The sequence below is a fragment of the Drosophila serrata genome, unplaced genomic scaffold (genome assembly GCF_035046125.1).
Source record: "Drosophila serrata isolate PLE 108 unplaced genomic scaffold, ASM3504612v1 contig_292, whole genome shotgun sequence".
Classification (NCBI taxonomy): Eukaryota; Metazoa; Arthropoda; class Insecta; order Diptera; family Drosophilidae; genus Drosophila; species Drosophila serrata.
In genome coordinates, this window is record NW_028257190.1 from 542,628 (window position 1) to 556,065 (window position 13,438).

General features: G+C 34.0%; 2 protein-coding genes across 2 annotated transcripts in view; one reads left to right on the forward strand and one right to left on the reverse strand.

The window, feature by feature from the left end:
- Nucleotides 1-13,438, forward strand: part of ec (ubiquitin specific peptidase echinus) — a 158,815-nt gene that overhangs the window by 3,354 nt on the left and 142,023 nt on the right. The window lies entirely within an intron of this gene.
- LOC110178045 (uncharacterized) lies at nucleotides 8,401-10,156 on the reverse strand. The gene is made up of 2 exons (XM_086836661.1): nucleotides 9,939-10,156; nucleotides 8,401-9,815 (listed from the first exon to the last, which is right to left on the reverse strand). The coding sequence occupies exon 2, from the start codon at nucleotides 9,807-9,809 to the stop codon at nucleotides 8,619-8,621; it is 1,191 nt and encodes a 396-aa protein (XP_086692787.1). The 5' UTR covers nucleotides 9,810-9,815; nucleotides 9,939-10,156; the 3' UTR covers nucleotides 8,401-8,618.

Here is a 13,438-nt window from a genome sequence, read left to right on the forward strand (position 1 = left end):
ATAAAAAAAGGAAGGGAAAATGTAAGAAAGGGCTAATGGGTAGGGCAGCCTTGTTTATGTTCCAAAATCCCCTATCGCAAGCTCCATAAACGGATGCATCTTATTGTTTAAGACTGCGAAAAGTTACCCGAAACAACTTTGGAGTTTTTCGAATACTGGAATTCTGGTAGGGGGATATATATGTATATATATATATATATGTATATAGGAGTTTATATATCAGTAACTTGGTCATAAATGTATCTTCTTTGTGGACTTCATAAAAGCTATATTAATAAGAGTGGATAAGAGTGGAATTCAATAAAAAATAAATCTAAGAAGTTAAATACTATATTAGGGGGGCTTCTTAAGATTGAACTTCACACATTTAAATTTAAACTAAAAACAGAAACAGAGTAAAATGAAATAATAGAACATTTTATATTAATAATAATACGTTTTTAAATTGTAAATAATTATTGTAAATAGAATATTTTATTTAGAGTAGGCAGAAAATATTTAGAAATTGATTCTGTATCGATATTTGAATGAAAATCGAAAAACAAATCCCAAATTCAACGTTCCAAGAAACATATGTATGCGATAAATAGATTATCTGTTTAAAATCTTTCCAAAACGAAACACATATTTAAAAATAATTTTCCAACAGTTTTTTTAATAATAACAATTTGTATGTTCCAAAGGGTATTATAATTTTAGTCAAAAGCTTGAAACTCTGTGAAGGAGTCATTTCCGACCCCATAAAGCATATATATTCTTGATCAGCATGAAAAGCGGAGTCGATCTAGCCATCTCCGGGAGAAAAATAAAATTTTAAATATTTTGACCAAATTTTATAGTTATTTTAACATTAATCAGAATTTAAAAAATTGATAAAAATTAAAATTTTTGTAAATTAAAAATTGACTATGCAAATCTTTTAACCTAATAAAAACTAGCATAGAACAGCTTTCCGAATTGAAATTATTGAATTTTTGGCTTAGTTATGAGATTTTTAAATTTTGATTTGTCGAAAAATTTCATATAAAAATATTGTTAATATCGGTACAAAAATGGTAATGGACCTTCAGTCAGAAGCTTAAAAGAAAGTGAAGGAGTCACTTCCGACCCCATAAATCATATATATTCTTAATCAGCATCAAAATCCGAATCGATCTAGCCATCTCCGGGAGAAAATTAAAATTACAAAATTTTTGACCAAATTTTATCGCTATTTTAACATTAATCAGAACTTAAAAAATTGATAAAATTTTTAATTTTTGTAAATTAAAAATTGAGTATGCAGATTTATTAACATAGAAAAAACTAGCATAGAACAGCTTTACGAATTAAAATTAATGCATTTTTGGCGTAGTTATGAAATTTTTTAACTTTGTTATGTCGAAAAAATTGGCACTTTAACATTTTCACTTAAAGGTACAACATTTTCGATATAAAATCAATTTAATAATTTTTTTTAGATACATTATATCGGTAGAAACTCCTCGATAGATTTCCCTATCACCAAATTCGTTCCCCTTGCCAAATTTTTTCCCTATCTTTTTGCGACTTCCCTGAAAAATCACTGGATTTTCTACATGCAAAGAAAAAAAAGACAGAAAAAGAGGAGCCGGATGGCAGGACGACAGCTGGAGCGAACTATGGCAAAAGGACCAGGAAACTGAAAACCTGAAAACTGAAAACTGGGACCTGGTGTGGGCCAAAGTGGAAAATCTCAAATCAAAATGCCATTAAAGCGTGTACCGCTTGACTATAACGCGAAAGTGGAAGTAAATATTGTCATTACTCAAGCTTAAAATTAAAATTACCCACCTGAATGGATAAGGAGAGCCGGGTTCGGGGGGTGGATAATGGGGCCATACAAGGGGGAAGGGAGAGCAGAAGGAGAGCTTGCAAAAATGATAAACTGCATAAGGCAGGAGGCAAAAAGGCAACAGAACCTGAATTTCAAATGCAAAACTTTCTTTTTCGCACACAGAAAAGTCTCCTGTGTGTGTGTGTGTGTGTGTGTGTGTGTGTGCTGGTAAAGGGGAAGTCCCGTTCCCCATTCCCTGCCCCACCATTTTCCATAAATGCCGCCACAGCAGCACCGGCAGCAAAGAGCAAAGTAATTTTCATAACGACAACAACAAAGTCGCCGAACTTGCCAAAAGGTGCGCGCCAGTCAGTCCAAAAAAAAAAAAATAACACTCGCACTCCTCTGGAAAAATACCCCCACTCCAAAAACAGAAAGAAAAATCCCCACACCCCCGCTTTTGGAGTAGCTTCACTTTTTTGGAATGTGCCACGTTAAGCACATCTGTTTTTTATTGCTTTTAATTTGCCATTAATAAACCATTCCAAGGCGACCGTCGGTCGTCCAAAAATGCTAATTTATATATGTATATATACAATATATATATATACTATATAGAGTATTAAGAGTATTAGGTATTTATGTATATATATATATATATATATTGTCGGGGAATCCAATTTGAATTTGTGCCTTCTGCCAATTTATTTTTCAGACTAATGCCTCATAAGTCAATGAGTTTTTGGCATTTTTATGGCTTATGAACAGACACCAAAGATGCTATATTTCCTGGCTAGAGGATGAGGTCAGGTGGGATTTTCCCACAGCTGTTCGAAGTAAAAGTTTTGCCCAGACAGAGTAATTTCCATTTAGTCAAGACAACAACAACATTAACAAAAATAAACCTTATTTCCAGGGGAAAGGCTAGGAAATATAGAATTTCGTGAATATATTGTATATAAAAGAATATATCATAAATATATAAATATTGTGTGGAATTTAATATAAATAATAATAATAATATATTTTTAAGGTGCAAATTTTCGTTTACAATTGAGCATTAATTTCATTGGAATAAGTGTTGGAGAAATTGTTGAACTTGTTGAAGAATATTTCAAATATGGTGCAAACTATGTTTAAGAAACTATTCTCGATTCTTCAACTATAAATTTTAAATTGTGCAATAATTTATTAAAGATAAATTACATAATTTCGTTCAAAATATTATTGTAGAAATTGTTGAAAACATTGTTGATAATTATTTTTTAAAAATCTATACAAACCTATTTCTATTCGAAATCTATTTTAATGGTCAAGAGTTTCCGGCCGTTTTTCACCTGCAGTTTTTGGCAGAATTTTTCTTTGGAAACTTGTCTTGACTTCCCTTTTTCCATTTGCGAGACAAAGAATCGCCGCGACATCAAAGATTTTTCAGCCTAAACAAGAGAATATCTCCCGCCCCCCCCCCTCATTTTTTGGCATTGGCAAAAGCCAGTGCGAAATTAGCCAAAAGTAATCCTTTAAGTTTAGTGCCCAAAAATTGCACACAATTGTCAGAGTGTCTTCAGTGTCCTTCCTACTGTCTACAGCCTCCGCCTGTCGCCTTTCGTTTCGCCTTTCTTTTTTGAAATGTTACCGCCCCAAACATTGTCAGCCGCCGTTGATGACATTGTGTAAAATTTTGTTGCTGCTATAGTCGTTGTCGCTGCACTGACAAAAAATCTGTTTAAACTAGATAGATATTAAAGATAAAATATATTAAAAAGATACATATTTATTCACCTAAATTGAGCTAGAGATACTGAAGAAAGAGCTGAATATCCTTGAAGGCAGCTTCACTTTCTCAATAACCTTGTAAATTTTTACCAAAAATTAATTTTACTTTTATATCCTTTCTTTATATACAAAATAAACTAAGTACAAATATAATTACCTAATGAAACTTTATAGTTTCTATCAACTTTTATGTATATACATATTTTTTTACAGTGCCAGAACGCCTTTCTTGCGCTTTGGCTATAAAACTTTTATAGTAAAAAGTAAATGCCACAAATGAGCAATCGAAAATTTCGCATTATAATGCAAACTGTGTGCATTTTCGGGGTTATTGTAGTCGGCTTTTTGGTCCTTGGATCCTTTTTTTTGTTAGGGTGGAGGGAAAAAGACAAACGCATACCAGAGCAAAGGATTCTGCAGGGAGGAGCAGGAAGAAATCTCCAAACCAAGGCAGTCGTCATGGTCGCCGGGACTTGTTCTCTCTCCCTCTGTCTCTCGCCTCTATTAATAATAATAGAATTTTTGGAAATTTTGCAGCGAGACGAAGAGGAAAAAGGAAAAGGAAGTTGCCGCGATTTTTGCATTTGACAACGAAAACGAAATGAACGAGTTGTATGTTGTTGTTGTCTGTTGTTGTTTTGGGTCACCATTCCATCGGGGACTGCATTGCATTATTCAGCGACTCGTCCTGTGTAGTCCTGTATCGTCCTGGCTGACAATAATGCTAATAATGATAATGATTATAATGCATGAAACAAAATATACCCGGAGATGCCTTGTCTTCTTTGTCTATCGAACCATCCACAGAACATGGACGTCGTCGTCCTCCTCCGCTGTTCTTTTGGCATCTAATGAACTCCTTTATGGCAGCTCCATTCGCATAGCTAATTCCGAGTGTCTATAGCATTCAGTCCGAGTCCATAGTCTGACATCCCCACTCCCACTTCCAGTCCTCGTCAGAGTTTTCCCCCTTTTAGTTTCCAGTTTGAATGCAAATTCAAGACGAGTTTTGTGTTTCGAAAATGCCAGCGAATAATTTTAAGAAAATTAAATACAACAACAGTTTGTTGTTGTAATTGTCTGTGCATTTGTAAGGCTAATATTTTTAGGGGGAAATATACATTCAATACAATAATATTTAATATTTAGAAAACTGTTAATGCTTGCTTTAAGTAAATTGATCAATAAATTAATATAATATAATTATTACTATATAATATTATATAGCAGACTGATTTTCATAATATTTTACACTAAATTCTAGATTAATATATAATGGCTATATATCGAATTTGATGAAAATCTGTTGAAAACTGGAAAATTTATAATTATTTTTCTTAACCTTCTCCGATCGTTACTATGGCAGCTATATATTTGTATATATATAGTCCACCGATTCGCCATGCTCTGACTTATATACTAGTAAAATTATATAGAGGAATAACTCCATAGTTTCATTCCAATAGCATGCTCTTTGTTCCAAAACAAATCTCGCGTATCTGTGCATATGATTCCCAATTAGTTCTAACATCCCCGGAACGAAGTGCCTGCTGCCGGACAAGTCTCATAAATGTGTTGTGTTACAAAAGTTGCAAGTCATTGTTTACAAGTGTTCAAAGTTAGTAACTGATCATACATACATACTTACTGGTTATAGATACTTACTGATCAGAGTTACTAAGTGGTAATAGATACTTACTGCTTCTAGTTAATAACTGATCATAGTTACTTAATGTCCATTGATACTATTGATCATAATTACTTACTGGTCATAGATATTTAGTGTTTAGAGTTGATTACTGATCAGTTACTCACTGGTCATAGATATTTGCTGATCATAGTTACTTAATGTTCATTGATACTTACTAATCATAGTTAATTACTGTTCATAGATACTTACTGTTCAGAGTAACTTACTTTTCATAGATACTTACTGCTCATAATTAATTACTGATCATAGTTAATTACTGACCATAGTTACTTAATCTTGATTGATACTTACTGAACTTATTTGTATTGTATTGAAAAAGGACTACAATTTTATTAAACAACTATAATACGAGGACATTTCCGTTTCCTTTTATCATGTATTAAAAAAACTAGTTCATTATTCATAAAAGATGTATAATTATAATATTTATAATAATACAATCTTCTTCTATTTAATGCTTACTGCTTTATGGTTGACTTTATGAACCGGATAATCCGTCCGTGCAAAATAAACCAATCATCCACCGTAATGTCTCACAGAGAGTCCTGAGATCCGCCAGGTGGATTACCTTTACCTACCATCCTTGTTGTCGTCATCAGGCACGTCCGCTTCGGTACGCCCATTCGGTTATATTAAAACCATTTTTCGCTTATTACCAAAAAATTTAAATATTTTGAAAATAATAAACTGCGGGTGAGTTACTAAGTGGCAGCAGCGACGCCCACAAAAAAGCAAACACGGCAACGGCCTCACTCCCCCCGCACCAGAAATGGGATTGGGATTGGGATCGGGATTGGGTGGTGGTGGTGATGGTGATGGTGGTATCGTCGTCATCAGCATTTGGTATCATCAAAATGATGCCAAGCCCGTGCCCGTGCTGGCCCACCTTTTGGCCCAAAACCCACAGCCATGGCCATTACTAATCCTCCCCAGCCTCCTGTCCCCGGGAACACAACCGTGTGCTATCAGCGCGCCTCGTGTTGATTGTCGCGCATTGCCGTCAATGTTACCTTCTCTCTCTCTGCTGCTGCTTTTCCACCGCTTTCCACTCGTTTTCCTCTGGATTTTCCACCCACGAAATTCATCCCAACATTCATTTGCCCCTTTCGCTTCCCACTTGCCTAATGAGCATCATGCGTTCGTAATAATGACAATGTTGGTCAGTGGCTCTTCTGGCCGAAAAGTTTTAAAGGGGAGAAAGACTTTCAAAGAACCTAAAGAAATTTGTTAAAAATAAATTTTATGTTATAGAACCTAAAGAAATTTGTTAAAAATAAATTTTATGTTATAGAAGCTCTTGTTGGAGAAAGATTTAATTATTGTTAAAGAAATCGTTGGAAAACTGTTGAAAGATGTATTAAAAAAACGTATTAAAGATATTACTGAAGAAATTCTTGAAGAAATTGTTGAAGAAAAATGTTGAAGAAATTGTTGGAGAAATTGTTGAACAAATTGTTGAAACGATTTTCGAAGAAATTAAGAAAGAATACATTGATAACATTTTTAGTTAAAGAATATGATAAGAAATGGTTGTTAAATGTATTGTAAAAAGTGTTGGAGAAATTGTAGTAGAAAAAGGAGTAAAGAGTCTGGTAGAAAGTGTTGGAGAAGGGAGATATTATTACTAGCTAAAGATACTTTTATAAAACTGTTTATAAACTCTTGAATGATTTTATTAGCATTACAAATATTGTTGTACATTCCAAAACCCCATGAAAAACTCCCCTTTTTGCGGACAAAACCCCTTTAGCCTCCGTCCCTGTAAGAAATAATATTACTGATGGCCATGCTGCTGCTGCTACTTTTTGACGGTGGTAGGTAACCGTCTTCCCATAGTGTCATATTTTTATGATTTTTATGTTAATTCAGCGACGACGACGACGACGAAGAGAACGACGTCGCGGTTGCCAAAGTCCTCACCCATCCCCAAGCCCATCATCATTGCAGACTCCTTTTCGCCAAATGCTTTTTAATCCTTTTAATGAAAATTAGTTCCTCTCAATAACATTTAATATATTTTCCTTTGCTTTCGGAGACTCTATCTCCCGTTCCCGTTGTTTTCACAGGCATTATCATAATTTCTGTTTGCAACCCTAAATCAACACTCCGACTCCCGACTTTCAGAGCTCAACTCGATAAAGGGTTACACCATCCCCCCCACCGCGTCGTTTGTGTCCATTTTCGGTGGTTCAGTGGTCCTTACTTTTACTGGTCGTAGTAGTAGGTGTTCAGGCGGATGGCTGCCTGCCTGGTGGGTTGTCTTCACTCACTCCGCTTTTTGACATATATCACAAGGTGATAACGAAGAACCCACCACCACCATCAACATCAGGAGCAGCACCCTTTTGCCCCATGCCTCTCTGACCTTTTGATTTCCTATGCAGCGTTAAATGGCATCCGCAGCACATCGGTCCTTGGTCCACGGTCCACGTGGCTTTTCCGCGGCGCTGCTGGAAAATTGAAAACCCAAAAAGCAGTAAAAATTAATGGGCGTAGCGAAGGTGTATGTTTTGCGCCATCATCCTGTCTAGAAGGATTCTTTGCCATCTCCTCGCTATCGATAATGTATGTCCCTGCTGCTATCCCTGCTGGAACTCTAAGAGATTGGATTATCACTGCAATTATATTAAAATTAAATTTTATTCGATTCTCTTGGTCTAGAAAAGTAAAGTAAGCAAGAAAAATTGGTAAAGAAATTATTGAAAATTTTCTTAAAGGAGTTTGTATTGTTTTTGGTTTTGAAATAGGTAACCAAGTCGCTAAAAAATTATTTTAAACATATTGATAAGGCTGGGGGAAAAGCCTTAAAAAATCGTTGAAGAAATTTGCCAAAGAAAGCTTTAAAAAAAATTGCATAAGAAAATGTTACAGAAAATTGCAAAATAAATACAAAAATATGTAAACAAAAGTGTTGAAGAAATTATTAAGGATAATGTTGTTCCTATGTTGTTGAAAAAATAATGATAGTTGTAGTTAAGTAAATTGTTGAATATGTTTCTGAAGTAAATGTTGAGGAAAAAGTTGAATAAACTGTTGAACAAATCCTTAAAAACATATCTAGTTATAGCTTAAAATCAACTCTTGGTAAATTTAAAAACTTAAATAAAAAATTCGCTCATTTAACATCATTAATTTATATTTATTGAAGTGCTTTCGTAATGACATTAATTTGCTCTTTACGGTACCCGAACGAAATGAATGAAATTACTTGATCACTTCTGATTTGGTTCTGATTATGAATGTGTCTCCAAATCTGTTGCAATATTCAATATGAGATGCAATTAGAAGGGAATAAGCATTATAGTCCTAGCTAAATACAATATGTGAGCACAATTACTATTTATCATCTGATGGCCTTATGCTCCAATGTTGATAATATAATTGATTCTTTTGGTTTTGCGGTTGATTTTGTTGATTTTGTTGTTGATGATTTTGCTGCTTTTGTTGTTGTTGATTTTGATGCTTTTGTTGTTGTTGATTTTGCTGTTGTTGAGTTTGTTGTTGTTGTTTTTGATATTGTTGATTTTGTTGCTGGTGTTGCGGTTTTTGATATTGTTGATTTTGCTGTTGCGGTTTTTGATATTGTTGATTTTGCTGTTGCGGTTTTTGATATTGTTGATTTTGCTGCTTTTGTTGATTTTGATATTGTTGATATTGTTGATTTTGTTGTTGTTGCCTTTGCTGCTGTTGTTGATTTTGATATTGTTGATTTTGCTGCTGCTGTTGCTGTGGTTGTTTCGGGGTGTTTTGCTGCTGTTGTAATTGCTGTAAGTTTTTCTGCGATTCTTGCTTTTGCTGCTGCTGCTGCTGCTGCTGCGTATTTTTCTGTGTATTTTGCTGTAAGTTTTTCTGCCAATTGATCTGAGAGTTTTTCTCCGAGCGTGGCTGCTGCGAATTTGACTGTTGCATAGGATGAACCAGCTTCAATGTATTATGCTGCTGCTCCTCCCAGCCAGTTCGACAGCCTTGATCGGGCATATTGGTGAGGGCTGAACGACGGTAGGCCTTCACGGCCTCCTCCCAGTCACGACCAAGGACTTCACGGGATACTTCATCTGGACTGCGCATAAATTGCTTACGCATCACAATCGGCTCCGTTTGACGGAAATTGGGCTTATAGGCATGCGGATCACGAGAATTGAGCCATATGGTATCAGTTTGACTACGATTGTGCCACATATTATCCTCGCGATTAATGCGACGCTCAAATGAACCCTGATTGGCGCCACGAGCATGGTAGCTAGCATCGCTCGTCACCATGGAGGTGGCACTGGCACGGGCTGGTGTCCCCTTGTTCGAGGATGATAATGATTTCATTGTGGTATCAGATCGATCTGAATCTGATCCGGCTGCACCATCTGAGCCTGTTCCACCAAATCGTCCACCTCTGGATCCGCGTCCTCCATTCGGGAAATCCCCCCAAGGATTGGAGGCCATATTGCGTCGCAAATCACGCCAGTTGCCAACCAATCCAAGGAGATGGCCACGCACCATGGGGCCGACCATAAACGGAGAGGAACGTTGCATTATTAGCTGTGAAAAAAAAAAAAAGTATAACAAAACAAAAATAAAACAATATTAACACCAAAACAAATAGAAAACTATAATTAAGAAAACCTTGAAAAGATACGGGTTACATATCGCGAAAATGCTTACCGTTAAAATGTGTATGTATATTTTATAAGGCTGAGCAAATTTGGAATTTTATTTTCTGTTTTTTGGTACTAGAAAATTTTGTCTCTGATGTTAACGGCTGAAATTTTCAATGTGGAATACAAATGTGGGTAAAACATTCAAAGTTCTAAAAAAGCAAAGTACAACTAAAATCAATGCCCACTTTAATCAGTAGTCTACTGAAAGTATGGCTATGAAATGAAACATAAAGGTTACTTTGTTTAAAATAAGTAAAACCAAACAAAATTTTGAGATATGTTATTAATATAAAAACCTTTTTCTTCTTTAAATAAAATTCAATGCAAATTGTGGTTGTATTTTGATGAATGTTCTAAATTGTAGGAAATCATGGTTCTTTCAAAACAAATTTTAATAATAAAATACAAGAAATGAAGCCATAGGATTATGGGTTCGAATGTGAAATCAATTAAAACTAAGCCAAAGATGCATAAATATTTATTTGAAGGGCTTTTCTGTTCTGAATTTTATAAGGACTATGCTAGTATTGGCTTAAACATGTTTAAAATTACTAAATTTATAATTGTCAACAATTTTAATGATTTTACGCCTTACAAATCTTTGGAAAATTCACTTAAATATTTTGTCCCATTATTTTTTTCAAATGATAGATTAAGATTTTGACTGCAAATATAAATATATATGACATTTGGCAATCAATTGGCTTCTTTGATATGATATACCTACAATAAAACTTAATATATGTATATTTAAGGTATATTATATCAATATTTTTATATGCTAATTTTCAGGGGTATATCAAAATTTTTCAAATATCATAACTAAGCCAAAAGGTGCTTAATTTCCATTCGGACAACTGTTCTGTGCTAGTTTTTATAATGCTAACAACTCTGCATTCCAAGTTTTAAAATTTTACAAATTTAAATTTTTGTCCAATTTTTCATTTTCAACTCCTTAAAAAATTTGGTAAAAAAATGGAAAAAAAAATTCAAAATTTTTTCTTCTACAAAACTTGGTCAGATCGATTCGGCTGTTGATGCTGATCAAGAATATTTATGATTTATAGGGTCGGAAATGATTCCTTCACATCGTAAAAAGCTTTTGACTTAAATTATAATACTCCAAAATAGTATTCAAAATGTTTTTAAATGTACAAATAATGGAACATAAAAAATAATCCTAAATCACTCCCTTAAAAGTATTTAAATGATATTTATATATTTCTTGAAGCTCTTGTACTCCAACTTACAACAATGCAATAATTTAAAGGCGCCCAAAACATATTTATATACACATACCTCTCTGCATACATAATTATAGGGAGCAGGTCTTGAAGGATTTTGCAATTTTCTGGGAGCACATCCGTCTGCTGAAAAATCCAGGGAACGCAAAATAAAACCGAGTACGCCTCGACCATTAACTGCCTGAGACCGGTACTTTCCAGCTTAAACGTTGACACTTGAACTCTTTTTGATTTCACCCATGTACATACATGGTGTGTGATTTTCCCTTCTTATTATTTCTTTTCTCCTTTTTTTGTTGTATTTTTTTTTTTTGTATTCTCCACTGAAACACAATGGCACAATTATGTTAAATATCGACAAGTGGCCCCTTCTTTTGTTGTGGGAAATATTAAACACTCGTCGTTCCAACAATCGAAATGCCCAGAAAGAGGTTGAGGTGAGAGGCACCTCAAAAGGGAGGGGTTCAAGGGGGTAGAATGTACACATGGGAAAACTATCGTAGTAATTATCGATTTATGACAATATATAAGAAATAATAATAATAAAGTAAGGATAATATTACATAATAATAATAATAATTTCATTTTGTTTTGTAGTCAGAAAATTAATTTATATTTATCGATATAAATTCTATATTTCACTCACAACTTTATATAATTATTTTTTCATTCTTTTTTGAACAAAAATGAAATTAAAAATACAATGCAAGGCACCCAACTATACAATACTATAGAATCTATATTAAAATCGAATTGTATTGGTAATATCGATATATTCATTGAACAATAGTATCGATAATTACTTTTCGCTAAACGAAAATATTTTGTCAAATCTTTATTTTAAATAATAATATTTTTTGGATTATTGCATTTAAATATAATTAATTATAATACATATATATATATATATATTATGTTATATTTTATATTTATCGAATTAATAACTTTATATTTATCGATAATATCGTAATATTAAGAATTTATCAACAACAGTATTATAGGTTAATGCTAGTTCTTTATAAAAATATATACAGAACTTAATTATTTCATTAATTTTTAACCTCTTATAAATATCTATGTACAGTACATCCCTTAACCCTTTGACCCATCGATCTTTTTGGCCAAGATATTTTCATGTACATATATACATATAACTTAATTATGCAATCTAAATGCATTGAATCACCTCAACCAAAATGACAATAATCATAATGACAGTCGTCGACCAGAGAGAGAGAGAGAGATAGAGAGCTCCACCGAAAAATGTTAACTCATTTGTTGTCCTTTTCTGCAGTTTTCAGGCACAAAACCGCACCAGCCAAAAGGCAGGTGGAAATCGTCCGTTCGTCCACCCTTCCTTATACCCATTATCCAAAATTCCCCCATAACCATTATCCCCACAGAAAGACAGTGAGAGAAAGAGAGATAGAGAGAGGGAGAGGGGGACAGAAAGAAACGACAAATCTTTGCAATTTATTTACGTGCCATTTCGTAGCGAAGATTTTCGTTAGATTCTACCCATTCGCCTGGCGGAATTCCAAGACAACTTCAGTCTACCAGCAAGGACTCCCCTTTTCCAGGAGGTACCCAAGCACAGGCACAGGCAGAGGCACAAGGAACAGGCACTACCTCCTTGGGTTTTTTGGCGACGACAAAAGTCATGACGCGCTGATGACGTTGCCAGTGGAAGGATTTAATGGCACATTAAGAATTTTATTACCGCACAACAACAGCACACAAAAAAATACAACAACAAAGCAAAAAAAAAAAAAAAAAAACACCAACGAAGAAGCCATCGTCGCACCTTGGCTTCAACAATTTTTCGCGAGCGTACACACAAAATTTTTGACAGGCATTATACGCCCATGAAAATCTTTCGGTGTCAACAGAAAATTTTCATTTTCATTTTGGGCTTTTTGATTTGTAAATACCCTTTCTAGAGGGTATTATCGTCTTTATTAATTAAATATCAATTTAAATTAGATTTGATCTTCTATTATTTTAAAATTCTAAACAGTTTTTTATAATAAAAACTAGGCTGCCATCTGTTGTTGTTCTTGTTGTTGTTGTTGAAAACGTTGGTGAACAAATTGTTGAGGAAATTGTTAAAGATGTGAAGATATTGTTGCTTAAGTTATGAAACGAATTGTTTAAGAAATACATTTTCTTTTTTAGATATTGTTGAACAAGTAATTATAATTATAATTTGAATTTGTCAAAGAAAGTTAATTGTTGAAATTGATTAAATGATTGTTGAAGA

Bases quoted from the DNA above. Each gene is read 5' to 3' on its own strand.
- LOC110178045 (XM_086836661.1), bottom strand. From the start codon at position 9,809: ATGCAACGTTCCTCTCCGTTTATGGTCGGCCCCATGGTGCGTGGCCAT.